Raw genomic sequence first — 23,665 nt, 5'->3', positions numbered from 1 at the left:
CTCTATCCTATCCAAAACTATCACAACAGTTCTCTTTACAGAAATGCTGCAGACAACAATGAAAAGATGGAACAAATAAAACATTCATTGGGCAATGTGACAACTGCTTTGCCCATTTAAAATTTTCTTTAGTTTTTAAATGATCAGAAGAGGGAAACTGGAAATATTTCTCTCAGAAATACCTCCATGCAGCTAGATAACAGTTCACATAGGATGTTATCCATAAAACATTAAAAAAAAAAAAGGCCACAGGCAAGATAATAGAAATATGGTTAACTACTAATCACCTAACCATTTCTTGGAAATGACCTGGGTAGTTAATTAAGACTTTAACCTTGAGTTTAATCTACAGTGTTGTTTTATCATCGTGTTATATGATAACAAACCTAAATGCAAACTTTATCTGATTGTAGCATTAACGCAAGTCAGTCATACAATATATGACAGGGTAATATTAACAGGCTTTTTGCAAACCTTATGAAAGGCAACAGCAGAATGAAAATTACTTACAAAATTGTTACTACAGCACTTCATAATGTGCGTGTTGACTATAGCTGAAACAATAATTTGTCACAGTTGTTTTTTGTTTGTTTTACAATGACACCACAGTATAGATGACAAAATAATAATAATAATAATAATAATAATAATAATAATAATAAAAGAATGAAGAACCTGTTGTAGTTCTCTACTAAGTTCTAAGAAGCCTGTCACTCTGATGTTACAAGTCTCATTGTGAAACAGGAAGGAGGAAAGAAAAATAATGTGAATATATTCGTTTAGGACAGGTGATAAATGGCACACTGACTATATTTTTCAGAAGCATAAATGCAGTATATCTTGTCCAGCTATAAGCTGCCTACAGAGCTCTCCCCAGAATTGTAAGGGGAGAGAGTAAGAAGGAGAGTAAATGCCTCATATTTCAGCCTGTACTCATGATGATCCCATGATCTTAAATGTGTTTTTGCATAAGCCACTTGCTTTGTTCTAGGTATTCCTTCACAAAATCAATGTGTAGCTATGAGATCACACCTCAGATGAGAAAGAGTCAGCAGAGCCAATTCAAGTCAAATTTTCAGGGTGCCTCCATTATCATATAATGTATCTACCTTGATATACAGAAATGTTTCCATGGAAATTATCACTTCTAAATTATTGTGGCTTATGCTTGTCTCCTTTATGTACAGCTGGATGTTTTTGTGCACGGAAATGGCATTTTACATGCAGAAGAGCAGCTGTCCTCTTTAGAAGGATATGTAGGGAAGGTTACTGGAAACATTTCTAACAATACAATGGTCTTGCAAACTTTAATTTGTCACACTGAGTGAGAATCTTTAAGAAATGTATTACTTTTTTCAACATAAATATCGTTTAATGTTTATTCACACTTCCAGGCAACTCATAGTTCATGAAAAGTGCATTAGGTCCTTGCCTCCCTAATGTTAGGTACATCAATGATATTCTATCCTTTTTCAAGTTTTGTCCATATGTATTCATGGATAATACCATTTGATGCTCAGATATAAATTCAAACCAATGTCTTGGCATCTACCTAATATTTTGTTTACTAGGGTCTGAAGGTAAAATTTCTAAAATATTGTTCCACTACCATTTCCTTTCAAAATGTACAAGACCTCTTATTAGATTTTAATTTCTCTAGGCACAAAAATTGTTTTACATGTCCTTCTGTACACTTGCAAAGATATGAAATGATAGCCATAATAATGAAAAAAGGATATGAGGAGAAAAAGGAAAATAAATTTGCTAATTTAAAGAAACCTAAAAAAATCTATAACATTTAATAGTATCTCATCTGATTCCAACATTTTTTTCTTGATATATATATAATTTTCAATACAATATTATGCATACTTGAACAATTGTGTAAGTCACAAATATTGATACAAATTTATACTGGTTTTATACCATATTTTTAAATTTATAAATTCTAAAGATTCAAAGGCTTCATATAATTTAAGACACTTTTGGGATTACTTGATATCTGTTGCTTCTGAGTAATTTAGATTTGTGATAGACAATGATGGGAGACGTCTCTAATTTTCAGTATCATGCAACAAAAATTGCAGCACTATGGCTTCTAAACATGCTGCTGTTAAAAGCCGAAATTATTGAAAAAAAAAACAACACACTGTTAAACAGTATTTAACAAGACAGAGAGAGATATACAAAGAGAATCTTAGTAACCATGATTCATTTTCTCTCTTGAAATCATAAACTATGGAGAAATTCTTTATACTTGAGGGGGAAGGAGTAAGTTGTCTTTTTTTTTTTTTTCTTTTTTTTTTCCCTAAGGTAGGCAAAACAATACTTTGGGGAAAATAATTTAAAATGACTGTTGCCATTATTGTTATAGATAGCATAATTTTATACCTATAACTAGTAGCCAGTTTCTTCTATCTTCCATCAGAAACTAATGGAGTCCAAAAATAGAAAACTGAAATTAAAAGTGAAAGGTTTCTTATTTTTCTAGCTTTTCTCTGTACAGTTGTTCCTGGCCACCTTAGGAGACAAGATACTCAGACACCTCTCATCTTATCTAGCAAATAAAGTATTACAATTAGCCTGAAAACGTATACATGAACAATTGCATTGAACTTCACTCCTGTTGAAGATATCCTATTCAAATAGTCCTGTGTGGTAATGAATCTGAGCACATAGCAACAAAATACTGATAATCTTTTGGTAATGTTACTTTCTTTGATTTAGGTGTTCAAAATGTTTTAAAAATAAATAAGGCAATATCTGAGAGCTGGAATGAAATAGGAAGAAAAGCACTATATATATACAGAGGGGTAAATGTTATGCAAACAGGAAGGTATTACTAATAAAATGGAATGAAATGGGAAAGAGATTCTTCCAGCTTTTTTTTTTTTCTGTCAAAAAGTCAGAAAATATTATTTTACAAATATTAATGAAAACTAACAAAAATATATTATGCTTCTTGGACATATTGATATTTCATCTGTCCAGGCCCTAGGCATATGTAATCTACAAATGAAGTACCCAGCTACTGCTTACGCAAATTAAGGGATAGGACAGAAACGTTAACATAGTGTCATAAAGCAGGCAATCTCACTCACCAAATGAAACGCCAAGATAATTATTTTGTTTGCTTAAAACACTAATCTTAAAAAGGTTTTCTTTCCACCTCTTTATGATTTTAAGATACATAAAGCAGTCAATGAGTTCTAAACTAAACCAGTTTTAAATTATCATTGGATAGAGGAAGCAACAGATCTATTTACAGGAGAATGTTAAAGAAAGATTGCTAACATTACAACGGGAAAGAGATCTACACGTACATTTAAACATTGCATCAAAAGCAAAAAATAATTTTAACTTTATTTTAACTTAATAATTTTAACTTGAGAAGCCTTAATTACTTTCTGTCACCAGCATCTTCTTCAAAGATATCATAAAATGGGTTATTATTATTAATCTTCTGTTTGTATTTTAGACATCTTTAAAGGTTAAATCAGTTAAAACTCTAGCTAGATATGTTCTTTTCTCATAAATAGTTTAATTCAGATTAATACTCATAAATACCCCAACTAAGGTGAATACTTCCATATGTATTTTATCATGCTTAAGCACATACTGAATTGTAAATTGAAAAAAAAAAAGAAAAAGTTTTTTTAGCCAGTATATTCATTCAAACTCTTCTGCATAAAGGAAAACTTATCACTTCACTTGAACTGATGTGTAGACAACATCTCTCCTTTTTATAGACATGACTCTGCTCCCTTTGATAACACAGCAAAAAAGTAAGACATTGTAAATCCAAATAAGAGTTTATGCAATTTATGAGCATAAAAGGAATATTATTCCATGTTCTGCGAAATCTGAATGAAATCAAAGTAGGTAGACTCTTTTTCCTCAAGCCATGATCACAGGACTGTAAAACAGCTGAAGGCCCCATCTAAAGCAGAGATTCCCATTGTCTGACTGAGATGGTAGCATCATAAAAAGACTTTTGCTCAGCACTTCTCACTGGCTTTTCTCAGAGTGCACAGATCACTCATCAAAGAGGTGCTTGGCAGAGCCCCAGTGTAACAGTGCCCTCAAACTTATGCTTAATTTTATGCATGTTGTCAGTTTTACTATTTTCATTATGGTAACACATGTTCTGAGACATTCATCCAACATTTTAATGGACAAGGGACCATTAAGAGGTGACTATAAACATACTATTTTTCTTTAAATTTAGTGCAGAGATTTATATGCAGCATGCGATTGTCCTGAAAATGCTCTATAAACCTTTCCCCAGAGACACAAATTAAAAACAGAAAAAAAGTTGAGACGCAATTAATTTGGGAAAAATCAAGCTGTTAATGAAACTGGGGGAGAAAAATGGTATGTTACAGTTCAGTATTTGTGGTTACCAGTAATATTAACTATGTAAAGAAGTATTCTCTAAGATTTTAAACAATTTTCTTTGAATATATTTGCTTCAATTCACAGTTTTATTTCCTGGATGATAGAGCTAAAGATCTAACCAGAAAATATCAAGCAAAATTGACAGGGAATCTTGCTTTTATTATTATGATGATGATTTTTACCCAGTTACTCTATTGGTCATAGAAATACCATTGCTTTTGACTTATACTAGTATAAGAATTCTGTGTTTCCAGTAAAGGATATAAACAGAAAAGTAGCACTGAGCAATATGCCATCTGTCTTGCTACAAATGAAAACTACAGCAGATAAATCAGATAGTCCCAGCTCTCTTGTGCTCAGATTCTAATAAAGACATTCATAACACAAGCCAGTTATCTACACCTGTATGAGGTGAAGGATACAACCATTATCAAAGTATCTTAACTTTGAGTCTACTGTTTTCATAAACACAGAAAGACTCCCAGGTAGATCAAGTGGAATTCATTTTGTATTCCTTAAAATGGAGTCACTTATGACTGACTAGAGTCATGACCTTGCTGCTTTCATACAGGAAAAAAAAATTATCCTCTATTATCTGCATTGCAGAACACAGATTTCTTACTGCAATGCCTCAGTACCATTCAATATGAATCACTTGCGAGATTGAGAGCCAGATGAGATGTCATAGTAAGTATAAAAGAGGAAGATTACACCTTAAACACACTGGCAAATCAATGTCCAAAGGAGGAAATATAAATACCTATCATGCAAGCTGCATATTCCACCAGTAGCAGGGAAGCTAGTTTTATTGTCTACAGTAACCATATCAAAATGATGGAATAAAGTTTTCTTTTTTTTTGTTTAATATTTTATTTTGTAAGAAAATCTCCTGTTAAACTATAGACATATAGAGTTGTTCCTTGGCGTTTAAGGAGTTCCAGTCTTTAATTCTCCTAGAGAGGACATAACATTGCTTTTAATGAATGAATAATTACTTTTTTTTTTTTCAGGAAAAAGATAGAAAAGTAAAATTGAAAAGAATTTTAAAATCTTAGGGTGATTTTATTCTTTTATTCATTTTCTTTCTCTGTTAGAACCTGTCTTAAGTCTTTTCACATTCGAGAAACACATACTCAACTTTGCTTATTTATTTAAAATAACTTCACATGCATATTATCAAAAGATCTGATGGTCAGTGTGACTGCAGACAGTGATGTTACAACAATAAAAACGTTGAGAAAAAAGCCTCTGTGTGACCCTGGCCAGTGATTCTTTTCTATATATGTAAAGAAAGGAATAAAATGTAATACAAGAAAAGAAAAACCTTAGCTATAATTCATTTGCTATTAGACTTCACTTTGTTTTCCCTGTAATTCATTGAAGTTATAAATATTAAACAGACCATTGAAATAAAAACTTTAAAGAACGGACCAGATGCCAAGCTTCAACCACTTAAATTTTATCCCAGTTGTCAGTATAGCATATAGACATTGTATATTAGCATTACGGCAATATAATTTTTAATCTTATTAATTTTTAAAATCTAGTGATTTTCAACTTGTGGTCTGTGGGTCATCAAAGTGTTTGTAAAAGGTAAATAAGAAAAAATGTTATGAACAACAGTATTGTAAGGAATTGGGAAGGTTTTAAGCATCCCCAGGGTAAAAAAGGAAAAAAAAAAAAGAAAAAAAAAAAGAAAAAAGGTTTTCAACCTTAAGTTCAAACTCCCTTTTGAGAAATAACAGGACTACCTGAAGCACTTCAATGTAAATAAATATAAAAATAGATCAAAAGTTCAAGCAAAATCTCAAACTATACAACTAAAATTTATTTTCTTTAAAATCATGAAAACATATGATTTCCCCTTTTCTAAATCATATGTTTTGTGAAAACCTAAAAAAAAAAAAAAGACCCCAAACAAACTCCAGAGATATCTTACCAATGATAAAAAGAATTTCCACTGCAATGTCACTGACAGTTGTGCTTCGAGTTGTAGACAGCTCATCATGGCCAATAAAGCAAACATTATAAGGTACAGTCACAGCAACATAAAACGTTGCCAGTAAAATAAGCCAGTCCCAGCCAGCTTTAAAAGTGCTAAAATGCAACAATATGAATTTGGATTTTTTTGCATCTGAAACTTTGTATTCTGGAAATGCTGGTTTATCTACAAAAACATTCTGAAAAGAGAAAAAAATGTAATGAGACAAAACATTAATTTGATCACACAGACATTTCTTCTAATATAGCTTTTTTTTTTTTTTTCCAAAATTACAAAGAAATATGACAGTCAAATTCAGGCAAGAATTAAAATTGTAACATATCTTTCAAAAACACAAACATATTTACATATTATTTTAAACTTATGCACATTCTTTGAGTTTTTCCTATTTTTGGAAGGATTTTTTTGCTAAAAACAAATATTACAAATGCTGAAAGACAGATTATTCTTCACTGTTAGTGCGATTTTTTCATCTTGAAAATCTGAATCAAAGAGTAGTCTTTTAATCTCACAATTAAAATGCATCATAGAATTCATACATCATCTAAAAGCTACACTGGTATGAAATACTGAGAATTTACCTGTAAAATAAAGATTAAAAGTAAATTAGAAAATGTATCTGCTGTTTTCAAAAGATTCAAAAAAGAAAAGTGGCAAAACACGCTGAAGAAAATATCCTGAACAAATTAAAATATTTTCTTAGAAAGAACAGATATAGGTTCCAATTCAAATGACTTGAACAGTGTATCACCAGTTCTGTTGTGGGTTTAGATTAGATTTAGATTAATTCATGATCTCCCTAGAGAAGCATATTTTAAAATATTTTTTCTTGTCTTGTCTCTACACTAACATTTTTAACAAGATCTCTTTGTTGCTAACACAGTCCTCATGTTTATTTAGGTACATGGTTCTGATGATGGAATAGCTTTTGTGAATGTTGGGGCAGAAAGAAGATTAATGAGGAATGCCATAAATAGAATCAGAAGGGGATGGAATCTTGCAAACTATTTCTTCCTCTGTTGGGTGAATTCTGACTAAAAAGCAATGATTTTCTGACAGACAGGCTAAAGCTTTGCGTACATAAGGACATAATACTGCAAAATGGGAATAAACCTATGGAATGTAATAGAAATTGCTGAAGACAAAATATCCTTTCTATGTATATTTTCAGAGCTGTGGAGAGGTTGTTTCAGACTAGGTCTAGCCTGGTCCTGTGGATTGGACAGCTAGTTCGAGAGTCCTGGTTTAGTTTCATATCAAGGTATCCAGTTCACATGCCCTGAGACTGCTATGAACCAAAGCACAATTAGTAAGAATTCTTTTGAAAATTCCACTCTGATATAAACCAAAATACTGATGTAGACCCACCATAATATGGCTTCAGAACTGACTGCCTTCACCGTTAGATAATGCCTAGCTTTGTCTTGAACCTTGAGTCTTTATCATCTAACAAAGGTCTCTGCATAAAAGACTTCAGTGCAACAAACAAGTTTTATAAATACTTAGCTTTCATCCTCCAGAGTTTAACAAAACCACTTGCCCTGCTGGAAAGCAGCATGTAGTTCATGAACTGTCTTGTGTTATTTACTAACAAAAATCTTGCTCACTGTCGTTGTGCCCCCAGTTAATGCTGTGCCAGTAATGAAGAGCTTCACAAAACAATATTGTGTATTCAGCAAGCTATGATTGCTTCTGATCTCAAAGTTACTATGAATATAAAAAAGACAACTGCATGACTCCAGACTTAATTACATTTGCGTTGTCTGTCATAGCCTTTCTGTCTGTGCAATTCTTTTGAAATACTGATATCCTTCTCTTCTCCATTCTTGGTTCTCATTCATGAAGCTGGAGGACTGAATTCTCGTTGTTACTATTGGTCCATTCTTAATCACGAAGAAGAAAATGTTCCTATTATGAATTTGAATTCAAACGCTTAAAAATAAATTCACTAAATGAAGTAAATGAGTGCTTAACACACACATTTTAAACCAGTATAATATCAGCTGCACAAGGATTTTGACAGTACAGGAAAGTCACCAAAGGATATTTAAAAGTCACATTCCTAAAAATATTGCTGCACTATCAAAATATCATTGGAAGATATTCTGCAGCTTTTTGTTGTTAAACTTTTATACTTCTTTAACATTTAATATTTTAAAACATTTTTGACATTCTAAAAATATTAACATTTTAAAACTTCTTTTCAACATTAATCTTTTTTTCTTTAAAATTTTTTAAATAATTAACATTTTTTTTATCATTTACAGTTTACACTCAATGAAAGGGACTGTATGCCCTCTGAGACATACACCAGCTGTGTATTCTCATGTTCTTAGTCCAGCCAAGATTTTTCTGCTATTAATTTCTAATGTAGTAATGTCTAGAGCAATGTATCTGTACTGCTGCTTAATTTTGGTGACCAATAAAAGGTGGTGGAACAACTAGGTTTTCAGGGTGTTCATGATACATACCCTTTATCTACTTTTTCCAGGAGAAAAAAAGGAGACCATTTCTTTCTTGTGGCACTATCACAGATTTTCGAAGGTGTTTAATAAATATTTTTCTCTCTAGTTCAGAGATCATGGAATCACCAGCAAATGGAATCAGGAGACCGACTGTATTTTTCTGGTCTGCTTTGTGACCACGTCTCTGAGCATCTCAGTCCTCTCTTTTTAACTTGGAATTCCTTGACACATTCTGTCTTTTTACTTACATTTAAAATTTTTGTATAAACATATGAGAATATAGGCCCTAACTTGAAGTAGAGTTTTTTTTGATGCTAGTGAAAAACAACAAATAAACTAAATACTGTTCTGAGATTTTAAGAAAAACTTTTTCTGAGAAACAGTTCTGAGAAATTTAATAATGGGATTTTCCTGAGGTAAATGAATGTCTATTTACAGTATAGCTAAATACACTGTCTTGTTATATGAAGTGTAAAAAGTACAATAGTAGGTAGAACTGCACTTAAATTTGCTTTACTCCTCTTGTTATAATATGATTAGGACATTTCAAAGGTAACTACTGACCTTTTACAGCACTTTTTTTTTTTCCAAAAAAAGAACAGTACAAAGAGTACATTAAAAAAAAATTTACACCTACATTATTAATTTTTAATTTGTTCTTCTCTCTCCTTTGTAGGTGTCCAGAGATATGATAAAGGACAGCTCTACTCCGTCTTCGAGCTGAATCGAAATGTGACCCAGCTCTTCCTCTTCCTTTCCATTTTTCTGTAGAACAGAAGTGAGAGTCCATTAAACATCAGAAAATGACACTTCAGCCTTTGAGAGTTGAACTGTTGACATTTTAGAATTTGCTAGAAATAAGATTGAATATACAGATTATACACACATTTTTATGCACCTATATATACATTTTCTTGGTTTTCTTTAATATTTTGCAGTTAAAAAAACAAAATCCCTCTCCTGAAGGGCAAATAAAAGTCACTGTTAGGTTTTAAAAGTCAAATGTCTTCACTCAATTCAGACGCAATTAATTCCATCATATGATTTCATAGATAAGTTTACTGGTTCAGAAAATGAAATCGTGATTACTGACAAGCATCAAGAGTGCCTAGGATTAACCACTTCAAGGCAAACAAACAAACAAACAAACAAAAATAACAATTTACTTTCTCCTTTTGTGGTCTACTTTACAAAACTAAGACTTGTACTTGGCCTGCATTATATCAGAATGTGTTAATTCGCACGCTTTCTCATTAGTAATATTCAAATTTTAATTTGAGTCTTTTAGATTTCTAATTTTCCTTCCACATGGTCACTGTCATGATCATTTGACATGTGTTTTTTTTTGTGACATGAAATCTATTAGGGTAAAAACTGGATACTGTTTTGAAAAGATTTTATTATTATTTTTTTTTTCTTCAGATATCTGTAATTGTCGGTCATGGGAAAAAAAATGGTTCTTGCTTATACAGCAGTAAATTCAAGGTAACTCCACTGACTCTGACGGAATTACAGAGAATTGACGCCAGGGTAAATGAAAGCAGACATTTTGCAATGTGTCAGGATTCAGAAAAAAAGAAATTGTGGGAATAAAGGAAGAAGCTGCCTGTCAAACAGGTTTAATTAAAGTCAACTCAATGCATACAAATTAGGGAGAAGGGGGAGCAGGGGGAAAACAAACAACACATTCAGTACAGCCTGAAATTAACAAGAAAAATAGCTACATCTTGAAACCTGCCTATGAAAATCATGAAAGATTGGGATTAGAAAATCGGTGCATTTTTGTCTCTACAAAAAAGAAGCATAAATAAAGAAAAGCTATAAGAAACAAAACTTTCCAAACTTCTTAGTGAAGAATGCTTCATTTAATTCATGCAAGAGACCTCTCCAGATGAGGATTTTTTACATGTCGGTGAGGAGGAGAAGGGGTAAAAAAATTAAAAATATACATGTTAAAAAAGATGCACTGCAAAATGAAATTAGTTACTCAAAAGAAAGCTGGGGAAGGTGGAAGAAGAAGCCCCATACTTCATACTACAGTTTCCTTATCTCCACTTTCTGTCTACAAAGCATAAAATTGCCAGAAACAAAGAAATGTAAAACAAATTTGGAAAATGCTCAAAAAAAAAAACCAAAACTTTTTACTTTTAAACTTCCATCTCTCCATTATCAAACCATTTAAAACACGAACTAAATTTTTAAAATGTTCTTAAATTGTGGGTGAGTGCAGACTGCTTATCCACTTCTCTGAGCACAAAATCTGAATTTGTTGAATTGGGTCTCCACTGTAGGGTTGGATAGCTGTACATATTTTTGCCATTTCAGTTTAAAATCTTCTTTAACACTTGCAGGCTTCCTTTTCTTATCTTTCTCAACCTAAATTGTCATGCTAGATGAAGCCATTCAGTTTACTCTGCTGCCTCTCCAGGTAGTCAATAACGCATGCTTCAGACATGCTATCAGACATGTTGAGAAAGCAAGAAAATATCTTTGCCCAGTTTTTGGCCAGCAACATTTTCAGGACTCTTCCAACAAATGTTTTGTTCTCACAATCCCTTGTATTTAATACCTCTTAGGTCTTTAACCTACAAAGCACAAGATAGTCTACCCCAGTAGGTGGTGGATACAACAGCCTATGTGCATTGAGATCCATGCTGAGTCACGTTGCATAAAGCAGACACAGTGCCTTCAGGCAGAGTTTCTTTGAGTACTTTCAGCAACCCCAACAATGCAAGGCTCTTCTAGCATAGTAGTCCATTCAAGCAGGTCCTTGTTCCAGAATAACTTACAATATTCAAGATGTGGATACACAGTCGCTTTATGTAATACCAAAATAATGCTGTCAGTTTTGTTCCTAATGGCTCCTAAATTTAGATTTGCATTTTTTTTTTTTTTTAACCCATTGAACACTGAGCTGAAAACTATCCACAACTCCAACATCTATTTCCAGAATGGTAAACATTACTACAGACATAATCAAAGTATGTACAGTCAGGTAAGACTATTTTTTTCCTATGTATTACTGATGCTGATTTTACACTTTCTGTCCACTCTTTAAATAAAAGTTCCTTATAAGATTTTCAATTTTATGTGCCAATGATCTTATAATATTTTGGTTTAGATAGATCCCATCTCTCCTACATAAGTTTAGCATTCCAGCTAATAAGAATTCTGTAGTCATTAACCTACTCAGGCTGTGGAGCTTGATATGGCACTTAGAATGACAGTAGTCATATGTTTGCACAGCCAGTTACTTCTATCACAAACTGATTCCATAATTTCTAAAGGATTAATGCTACATTTATATTAATAGAAGCCATTCAAGTCCTAGAGACAGCAAAACAAAGATAGAAAAGGAAAGTGTAAAATTCCTTACAAATTACTAATATTTTTTCCCTTAAGCAGAAAAAAAGATTTTTTATTGCTGTTATTAAAAGTGAAAAAAACAAATTCCCTAAGCTGATATGATGTCATCAGACAATGTAATTGTTAGAGCTGTGTTCTAGCTCATAACATAAAACAATGAATGATGTTTGTGAATTCTCCGGCTTCTGACCTTTCCAGTACCTTTAGGAAAAGTAGCAATCCTGATCCCAACTAAACTACTTTTTTCACCAGCTGTCTTGATGTGTGTGCAATTATTATCTGTAAACTTCATTCTTTTCCATACTTAATTTACTGATCAGTATTATGAAGGAGATAGTTTTTTTTTTTTTTTAATATACAGCTGTTTTTACTGATATTTAAAAATTGTTATGTACCTGACAGATTTACTTTCCTTTCAATGGATGTTAGACAAAAACACACCACAGTGAATCCAACCAGTAGAAAGGCACTTTAAATGCTGCTGTTTTATTTTTATCTTGTGCTTAAAATCAAAAGAATTTCTCATCTCCCCAAGTACTGTAAGAAACCAGTGTTTTAAAAAAAGCTGTTTGGGGGTTCTATTGCCTGGCACTTTTATACGCTCCTTCCTTTGTGATGATAATCCCCCCCAAATAGGTGTTAAAAAGGATGTTTTGCAATTTAGTCTTAACTCCCCTTTTACTTGATGAGAAATGTGGTAATATGTTTTTTAACTCTCTTGAAGTTCTTCAATGCCTTTTTTTTTTTTCTTTAACGAGATTAGCTATAACAACACAATCATCACATATGACAATCTCGTAAATCTTTTCCGAGAAAAGAAACTAACAACAACCCCTCTCTGCCAATCTTACCACTACTCTCATAACAGCTTGAGAACTCATAAACCTGTCAGGCACATGAAAAGCACCAGAAAATGCAAATGCCTTTGTAGCCAATGACTTTTTTGTTTTATAAAAACATGATATATCAAGCTTACACTTAATAGAAAGTGGAGGTTTAAGTCTTTTCTTGTCCTTTTGAAAAAAGTCACAAATTCTGATATGCTCCACTACGCTTGTGCTGCCTTAACAACACAATACAAAAGAACCTTATTTACTGACCAAATTCAAACCTAACCTATGTCTGCTCTCCTTCAAATCACAACTGAGTAGTCAGAGCATAGCACTGGATATTCCTTGGAAAGCAAATCCGTCCCATACATTCAGATACATGTTAATCTTGAGCCATAGACTCATGCAATCTACAGTAAGTAACTCCAATGTGACCCAGAAACGTTACACTCACTCAACAGTAGACATGCTGTGGCATGAGGGAGATCATGAAATTGATGTCTTTTCATAAGGTGAACCTGCTCAAGCCGTAAATGTTGCACACTACTGGCAAAAAAAAAAAAAAAAAAAAAAAAAGTCTTATCCTTGATATTTTTCTTATGGCATTAATCTGTATCCCTTTGAAACAACTACATTCACATTTTTCCTCAGGTTACGTATTATTACTAAAAAAAGAAAAAAAGAAAAAAGAAAAAAAAAAGAAAAAAGGAAGGGGGGAGGGGGGGAGGGGGGGAGGGGGGAGGGGGGAGGGAGGGAGGAAGGAAGGAAGGAAGGAAGGAAGGAAGGAAGGAAGGAAGGAAGGAAGGAAGGAAGGAAGGAAGGAAGGAAGGAAGGAAGGAAGGATGATTTTGAGGAACACAGGATAAAGCAATATGAAAAGATTTTGAACAAACAGGAAAAAAAAGTCAAAAAAAGAGATTGTAAGGAAGGCTGGTATGAGTTTTTCTAGGTTTTTAAAAATCTTTCACTAACTTTAAGGTATTATTCTTCAGGGTACACCACACCAGCAATTTTCAATATAGAGAAAACTGATACAAACCTGCTTTGTTATTAATGACAGAATAAAAGCACTACCATGGCCAATATGCTGCAGGAGGTCTGTTAGTTTCATGACATATTCTTTCTGTCAACAACAGTCAAATATTCACAGAACTATTAGGTGTATGGTGGATCCAGGTTAGCCTCTAGCCACTTTTTTCCTCTGTTAACTGATTAACTGATTCAATGAGAAAACGTACTTAATGCACATACCAGCTGAAAAGCTCTAAATATTATTACAAAATATTTTCAAAGGGACTAATTTTTACACAGAAACAAATGTATGATCTTCATCATTTTAATATTACACCTTCAGAGAACAATAAGAGAAAAGAAGCAATGGTATACATTACTCCTTGTCTCATGGATTGGAAAGACTTTTAAACAGCAGTAAGCTTAATGAGATAAGCTGCTGATTCTTCCATCATGAAGAATTAGGAGGTGGAGGAAATACACACAAAGACCAGGGATTTCTCTTTCTCTCTACCTCCACTTTGGTTGTTGAAGGGTGTGCATTCCCAAATAAATATATTTTTTTATTTTTATTTTTTTATTTTTTCCCAGAAGCTGGTATTTAGACATATTTCATAAAATTCAGAATTGAAAAAAAAAAATCCAAGTAGGTGCATCTTTCTTTGGCTACTTCTAACAATAGACTGAGATCCAACAGAACAAGGAAGCTAAATTGATTTTAAGCTATTTCTGTTTGTTAATATTACTGCCTTCTCCCAGGTTTTACCTGAAAAGTTGCAAAATCACTAATAAAATAAAATACTCCAACTCCAAAAAAACTATTTCATAACTGCATTAAAATAGTTTATTCACCAACCCATTACTACACATTTATAAAGCGTTATCTCACTAGGGGAAATATTGTCATTTTGATTATGCCACTAAATTTGAAACATATCTTCTAATTTATCTGAAGTGACTATTGATATGTAATTATACAGTACAAAATTTATTGTTAAATAATTTTTACTGGGTTACTACTTATTTTTCAGCTTTTTTTTTTTGACATCTTTTATTTCCTGATTCTTTAAGTCATTGAGAATCTTTTCATTGACACCCACAAGTGTCTCCCTGTACATGAATATAATATTTAAGGCCATAAATTCAATGAATTTAAAGTGCCCCATTCTATCCCCCCTTTTAATTCCATGATAATAGAATGATTAATGATTAACTAATGGAATGATTAATGATTAATTCACATACTTTACTTACTGATATTTTGCCCCCCAAAGTGTTTAATTTAATATATTTTTTTATTTCTAATCTGAAGTGGTGGTAGTTTCACACTCATTGATGTTTTTACATATTAATTACATAAATGATTTGCACAGAAGTGATAATACAGTATAAACTTGTTTATTTGGAAGGTTAAAATGAGAATAAAATCACCTGAGTAATTTCTACCTTGTAATGAAAGCAAGAGTTTTGACAAATAAGGACTTGTTTTCTTAATACATTTATCTACAATTCAGAACCAGATCAGTCACCTATAAAAGCATTTTGTGGACAGGACAATTTGTCCAAAAGTAAGGCATGGGAGAAAAACAGTTGTTTGTTTGTTTTGTTTTGTTTTTAAAGTTAGTTTAAAGAGCTAAAATGCATATAAGTTCAAAAACCTGTCTGTTTTTATGTGGTCAATGAAACACCTACAAACTCTGATTTCTTCTCAAGGAATGAAATTTTCAGAATATGATAATGACAGGTGATAAACTGTTTTACAACCTTAAAACTGTCTTTGCCATGGCTAGGCAGAACTTGCTTTTAATAGACATTATTTACGAAGTCCTTGTAGGACCTCAAAGTTGCTCTGAGGAGCCACTGCATGAACTACATTCAGTATAGCTGCAAATATAAGTGAATTCTGCAAATGTTCCTGCTACCCTTACTTGTGTTTCTGAAGACAGAGTACATGTACAATACACTTCCTAGTTCACATAGTCTCCTAATTAATAAAATGTAACACACCAGGCTATGTCTAGGTCTGTGAAAGTCTTAAGTTTATTTACAAGGTTCTGCAAAGCTAACTCCCTCCACCTATCCCCCAAAACACAAACCGTAACATACTACACACACAACTTTGAAGATCTCTTCTAATTGGCAACGCACATACTGAACACATTTGTGGTTTCTTCCGTGACGTCTGCTGTCAGTTTTACATGTTTGAACTAGCAAACTCTGAAAGGAAAATCTGAAGATATTTTCCACTCTCTGTCCTCAACATATTCCAACAACCAGAAAACCACCAAGCTGAAAACCAAAACAAACAAAAAACTCCTACAAAACTCATCTTTTGATAACTTGTCTTTTAAAAATCTAAGGATGCTTGCATGAGTTTATCCAGGAAATAGTGCGTCAAATGGTTGCTAATGCATTTATTCTCTCACCCTTCCAAGATATTCTCCAGAGTACATGCTGCCTCCTCAACATCTCCACATTCATTTGCTTAAGAATGAATGTTTGCTTTTATTTTTTTTTCTCTCTCTCTACATATACTGCAAAGGACATTTCTCCCTCACCTCCAGTACATATCCTTATGTCTCTAGGAGCTGCTGGAATAAAACCACCATTTACTTTTAAAACGTGGTATAATGCTAAAGTAATGGCTGTGAAGATAATACTTCTAAGGGTTCAAGACTCAAATACAACATATTTGCTTGCATAGAGAAGGTGCAAAGGTATATGCTCACACGTATCTGAGGAAACAAGGAACAGAAAGACAGCTCTATATGCATCTCCTAGGTGTTTGCAGTCATGCACTGCGCAAGAGGAAAGCAGGTTCTCCTTACTGAGGACAAGAGATTCAAACTCTTCCTACTCTGATGGTCAGCCAGGAACAAAGTCACCCTTGAGAAGATGTAACAGAGTCATTGCAGAACAAGGGTTTCCATGACGTGTAGTTCCTTTGAGCAGAGGAGTCAAACTATTCTGCTATCTCACCTCCTGTATTGACACAAGTGCATGATGTCCCATGCATCCTGAAACAATTCTACCTGCTTTAAGTAACGAATATCTAGGTGACAGTACATCCCCTTCTAAATACCCTGCCTCCTGACAGGCATAATGTGTTTTAAAACTAAATTTTGTGCTCTGAATATTCACTGCTGTAGCTTGAACTATCAAGAAGTAGCTGAGAACAATTAAGCAGAATAAATCAACCTGCACATTACAGAATTTATTAGAAGAGACCACCCTTGCCCTCAGCAGACATTTTTTTTACACAAAAATACGGAATGTAAAATGGTTGGCATATGTTATTTCACTTTGGCATACTGAAAAGAACCACCACTCCCTCCAACAAACAACGTGTAATCAAAATAAATCTGTCTTCTTAGAAAGAATTAATAGGAAGTCAGAAAAGGCTCACCATTTAAACCATAACACTGCAGCTTAGTTTAATCCATGGTGGGAAAAGGTGTCCAGCTTTTCATTTACAATTATTACTGGGATAAGAACATCTTTTCCAACAGGAAGGCTAACCTGGCAGGGAAGCCTTTCAACTAGGAATGATGGGAGGAGAATATGATGACATGTTTCCTGGGGGGGGCAGGTAATTGGGAATAAACCCATGCACTAGGACAGGATGAGGGCCAGCTAGCAGGCAAGCAGCTTGCCAAGCAAAACCTGGAGGTTTTGGTAGCTACCAAGACGAGCATGGGCAAACAATGTGTCTGGTGGTAAAGAAAGCCAACAACACTGTGGGCTGCATTAGAAAAAGAGTTGCCAGCAGGTTAGGGGAGGTGATCTCCTCAGTACTGGTGAGATTCATTGTAAATGCTGGTTCCAGGTCTGGGCTCCCCTTTAACAGGACAGAAATGGACACGCATTAACACAGTGAGTCCAGCAAAGGACCACAAAGATGTCTAGGTGTTTGGAGCATCTAACACATGAGGAGATGTTGAGAGAGCTGGGACTGATCAGTCCAGGGCAGAGAAAGCCCAGGAGGAAAAATAGTGTGCATAAATACCTGATAGGGGGAAATAAAGAGGAAGCCAGACTTTACTTAGTGATACCTAGTGAAAGGACAAGAGGCCATGGGCACAAACTGAATACATGAAATTCCATTTAAACATAAGGATTTTTTTTTTCCACTTTGTAGGCAGTCATATATTGGAACAGGTTGCCCAGAGAAGTGGTAGAGTCTCCATCGTTGGTAATACTCAAGACACATACTAAGTGACCTGTTCTAGCTGACCCTGCTTTGAGTAGGTGATGGGAATTGGTGTAGACATTCTCCAGAGGTTCCTTCCCACATTAAATATCAGGTGATTCTCTGGTTAATATTTATTACATACATTTTTTTTATACTAATGCTGGAGTATATTTCTACAACAAACTTACAGGTGGGGCAACAAATGCAGTGCTGAAACCAAGCTGACAATATTGAAAAGATGAGGGCTCTAAGAACATTGCCATGAAATAGGGTGCATGAGATAGTGATGGAGGGAAGGATGGTAAATTAAGTTTTAAAACAAAACAAAACAAAATCAAAAACATATAAGAGTTGCTGATTGTCACAGCACCTCTTAAGGACTGTCATACACAAGTTTTTCCCTTTATCTTATATGAAAGTTTCAGGACAAAGTCCTCTCTAATCATTGCATGATAGGACAAATTTCACTGGAAACTTTTATACAGAGGAAGAAAAGAGAAAATCTGTTAAATTTGTATTTAAAATGAGACATTCAAAAGAAAAGGTCACAGACAGTGTCTGACATTTTGGCTGAGTAAAGGAAAATCAGGCAAAAAAGTGGACTTTTGCAGTCACGTTGGCACAAAGGAGAAACTGAAGTTGTGTGAACACATGAGATAAAACTTAAATGTGCTGCAGAAAATCAAAGGGAAAATCAAACAAATATCTCCTTATAATAAAACCATAAGTTAAATCATGGTTTCAACATGAGTAACAAGGGAAGTAACAACTAGGGATCAGGAAGAACAACCAGGATCAGAGTGTACCACACAAGGCAGACAAACGTCACTAGTCATAAATTTATAGCAATTCTTAAAACTCAAGCCACCAACACAGAGCAAAAAACTGAATGGGCATTTGCTGGTGTAATGCAAGTCTTCACGAGTATGTTCACAGTCAGAACATGGTTGGGATCTAGAAGGAATATTAAGTTTTAAATGTGTAACAGCAAACATGAGTAAAAATCTGTTTAGATTTTCAATTTAACATGAACCCACATCAAAAGCTGGAGACCATTTTAATCCATCCTAAGCTAAGCATTACAGCTACAAAATGTTTAACAGATAAACAATAGTTAAATAATAATAATAATCATCATTCCTACACCTATTTCAAACTATCACTGGTATATTAAATGTGATTTCTCAGTGTATCCTGAAAATTTGCGTCTCTCATAATGTAAATAATTAGCCTTTAGAGAACAGATGTTCAAACAATTTCTCTTCCGCATGATCCTATACCATGTTTTAATAAACAATTTTCCTAAAACTTTCATAAGTGTAAGGTTTCCTGTCTAAAGAAAGAATTAGATAAAATGCATTATACATTTTAAATATTTTACTTCAACATGAAGTGATTGGTTGAAGTTGTATGTAAGGGGAATCTGCAAATATACTTAGTATTTCTTTAGGGACCCAGGAGTTGGACTCAATGATCCTTGTGGGTCCCTTCCAACTCAGATATTCTATGATTCTATGATTCTTCCATCTTTCAGCTCAGAAATTCTGAGACATATTCTCTGTAAAAAATGAAGAATGTAAAATCCCTCAGTTATTCAGGGTTGAAAAGTGAAGATGAAATTATTTGTCGAACTGTAAAGAGGAGGCAGACATTGTTAGAATAAATATTGAATTAAGAATTTTCATCAACGCAGGGAAACATAACATTTCCTATTTTGAGTACTAAGAATTTATAAAAGAAAGCTGCATTCCAATTCCCTGTAAATATTATTTTTATTGAAAACTAATATTAAAGAGCAGCAAAAGTTGAATACAAATTGTTAGATTTCCAAAGAATAAATTAATATATGATCTGGAAGGACAGATCATATATTAATTTATTCTTTGGAAATCTAACAGGTCTCTGATTTAACAGTGTGCATGAGAGAGAGTTCAAGTAGCTGTGACTCTCAAAAACTACATTCTTATCAATATTGGGTTCAATTCACACAAACCTTCCTTTTTGTCTTCTGCAGCAATCTTCACTTTTGTGTCTGTTATATCTTTGAAAGAGGCCAGAAAGAGTACTACATCTCCTTTTTCATTCTTTATAGGAACAATATCCAATAGGCACCAGAATGAAGACCCTGTAAGGATAAAAATGAATTTAATTCAAACAGCTGTCTTTTAGCAGAGAGAGAAGGAAAAAAAAAAAAAAAGTGAATCACTAAATCTACAACTAATGCAATTCTAAAAAAAAAAAATCTTATTTAGGAGGTCAGTTGTCAGGAAATCACAGATGTTCAGCTCATGTAAATCTGTTTGCATCATTGGTTGAAGCTCAGTAATACTGCTTTCTCTGGAAGTAAGGCATTAATTTAAATGCAAAATTTATCTGTGGGGATCATTAATAGAATTTAATGAAACTGCTTACTCCTCTGATACTATGCTTTCCTTTGAACTCTCAACTGATGTTGCTTATTTTACTGGAATAGCTTTCACTTTGTTAACTTGACATCTGAAGCTTCCAGGTTTACTATAAAATCATTTTACTTTAATCTTGCTTGATACTCATTAAAATCTCTTGACAGGAGACCTGATAGTCAGAACATCATTTCACTAATTCAAAGATATTTAAACTAATCAGACATCAGACTTAGAATAGAAAGTGTAAATGCTTGATTCAAAGTAACTTAAGCTAAGAAAGAATTAACTCCTCGCATCTTACAGGTAAGATTTATAATACAAGAAATCTTCTGTAAAATTAATATCAGCTATCTTACTATATATAAAGGTCAGCTCGCTAAGGTGTTAATTAGACAACACTGAGATTGACAATATTTTTAATTTTTGCCAACCTTTCTCTTCCCAGATCTGGTAAATAATTGTACCACTTTCAATAGTTATTTTCACTGATTTTGTTACATGTCATATTTGCAAGGTATGTTGTTCAATTCCAGTGGAAACATTTATAGGTCTGCCATTAACACAGACGACTTGGAACAGAAGATAATGAATGTTATGTGCTAGGAGTATAATGGAGATTTCAGCAAGCACCCTGGATCCCAATCCCATCCATTCTGGGACAGTTCAGCCCAATGCCAGGTTTTGTGTTTTTCCGTTTTTGGCTATTAATACTTCCTATCTCCAATCATCCTTCTCCTCCTATTATTTGCAAGATGTATAATTACCGTTACAGCATTTTTGTTTGTTTGTTTGTTAGTTTTAAATTACCTTCTTGGAGATTTCTTTATGTTTCCATATTCATTTTCATCCCCAACAGACTGCTATTAGCATTCATTTACAAGCAAAAGTATATTTTCATTCAGAAAAGAAAAAAAGAGAGAGTTCCTTCAACCACTGCTGCCACTACTGCCAAACTATCAGCTGTGCTTTGGAGATGTCCTTTGGAAGAACAAGCAGATTAGTTATTTCATCGTCTATTCTTCCTTCTGAACTCTGCAGTCTTGAAAATGAACTGAACACACCAAGATCACAATTCATCTAAGTCAAATTTTCAACTGGAAGTTCTCTGTCTGTTAAAAGATGTAGGTAAGCATGGGGGGTGAAACTGCAGCTTTCCTTTTGAAGGGCCTCTGAAGATGAAGGTGGAGAAGTATGTTTGAAAAGAAATTCATCTGTTCTTCTTTATCCTGGTTAAACTTCTCGAGAGGCAGGCTTTGAGAGTAACAATACTGGTTGAGTCACCAGGTAATGTTTCCACTCAAGGAGTTTCCACTTTAAAGTAGAGATAGGGAGAATTGGGAACAGAAGGAAAGTAGATTGGGTAAGGACAGAGAAATTGTGTGAAAACAGACTGACTTTATATTAGGTTTAATCATTCTCATTTTGAGGTTGTAGAGAGAGAGCAACAAAGAAGCCCTTTTAAAAGAAGGTAGAACTGACACAGAAGCAATATATTTCTATCTTCCCTCTTTCTTTTTAATTTTCCATTCTTAATTCAAATTTATACAGACATAGCTTGTTTTATCAAAACTTTTGGGAAAAATTGCTTAGTGCTCTTACTGTCAGAAATGTTATATAGAGCCAACACCCTATCAATCTGAAGTGGTGTATTCAAAGACGAGAAGTAGCATTAAGCAATTTTACTTTATGGCTTAAAAATAGAATCACAGATATCTACAGAGTATTATTATCTACCTCTTAAACTATTCATGTTCTTTCTTTTACAATTGTATTTTGTGCATTCTAGTAGTAGTTTCAGTTGGACAAAAAGCTGTTCTCAACTGCATCTTCTTAACAATACTAACAGCAGCCTTTTCTTTTAAACATCTGTTGAAATCTCTGGAAGTAGAAGTGTATCTTACTCTTTTAAATTGTTTCATGTCTTTTTGACACACACACACACACAAATAAATCATCACAGCTGTTTCAGGCAGAAAGTTAGAGATATTAGCTACATCCATATAAATCTAACTCAGTTATGCTAAGAAGCACATCTGATAACTTTATCTGAAGTGATAGATTTGTATGTTTAGGGAAGTAATTGTAACACTGTCCATCAGTAATAATCAGAAATAGAGACAAATACTTTCAGTGTTACATGTTGTAATGTTTTTTCTCTTTTGTTAACGTGTATTTGAGTTCTTTGCTGGTGAATACTAGTCACTGAAATCATTTAATGTCATTTTCTGTTTCTCTTCAATCATATTTTCTCTCATTATCTATCCTCATTGTTCTCCTCTGTGAATGTGTGTGGGGTTTTTTTTGTTTTGTTTTGTTTTATTAAGCAAAACAAGTATGCTTAAGAAATGGTACAAACAACTAAAGAAAGCACATATCTGATACATGCATAGGATACTTCTCCCTCAAAGGGTTCTGTGTTAGTGCTTAGCATAGCAGAGTTGCAGATCTTGACATTACTTATACGCTCAACCTTTAGAAGTTCAAAGTTTACTTTTTGGGGGTTTCTGCCATTACTCTGACGTGTGCAAATATATATGAAATACTCTTCCAGACTAGAGGAGATGACCCAGTTTAAGCCAGGACTAGATCAGTATGTGCTTGCACTCTGTCAAGAACAGAAGTGTGCCACATTTCACTCTAGATGAGCATTCTTGGAAAAATGTACTTATCCAATGCAATCAATTATACAGCTTTTACTGAAAGCCAACACTGTAGAATGCTATAAGCCAAAATAAGAACTTTCTACTCACTGAAAAAAATAATGCCCTATTCAGTTATAGTTCTTTTGAGTGCACTCATCTGTGAGGAAGAAATTTCTTCCCTGCTTCAGGTGGTGCACACAAAGGTTTTCTGTATTGCCAGGAGTTGTCTATCAAAGACATTTCTTTTGGAGGTTTATTTATATACAGACCTTTATTGCTCCAAGCCACTACTCTTTGAGGAAGAGCCTAATCTTTCTCTTGCATTATGAACTGAATGTTCAAAATATATTTTAA

The 23,665-nt window shown here is 33.6% G+C and overlaps 1 protein-coding gene across 1 annotated transcript in view; it reads right to left on the bottom strand.

The window, feature by feature from the left end:
* KCNH8 (potassium voltage-gated channel subfamily H member 8) overlaps window positions 1-23,665 on the bottom strand; it is a 192,345-nt gene that overhangs the window by 92,240 nt on the left and 76,440 nt on the right. Inside the window, exons 3-5 of the mRNA XM_080582696.1 lie at window positions 20,258-20,389; window positions 9,503-9,630; window positions 6,338-6,578 (exon numbers count right to left, since the gene is read on the bottom strand). Coding sequence (XP_080438822.1) covers window positions 6,338-6,578; window positions 9,503-9,630; window positions 20,258-20,389 — 501 coding nt within the window. The remainder of the gene's footprint in view (window positions 1-6,337; window positions 6,579-9,502; window positions 9,631-20,257; window positions 20,390-23,665) is intronic.

Source organism: Anser brachyrhynchus (assembly GCF_964034855.1).
Source record: "Anser brachyrhynchus genome assembly, chromosome: 2".
NCBI lineage: Eukaryota > Metazoa > Chordata > Aves > Anseriformes > Anatidae > Anser > Anser brachyrhynchus.
The sequence above is the reverse complement of the archived record's forward strand: the minus strand, read 5'-3'. Positions and strand labels throughout refer to the sequence as shown.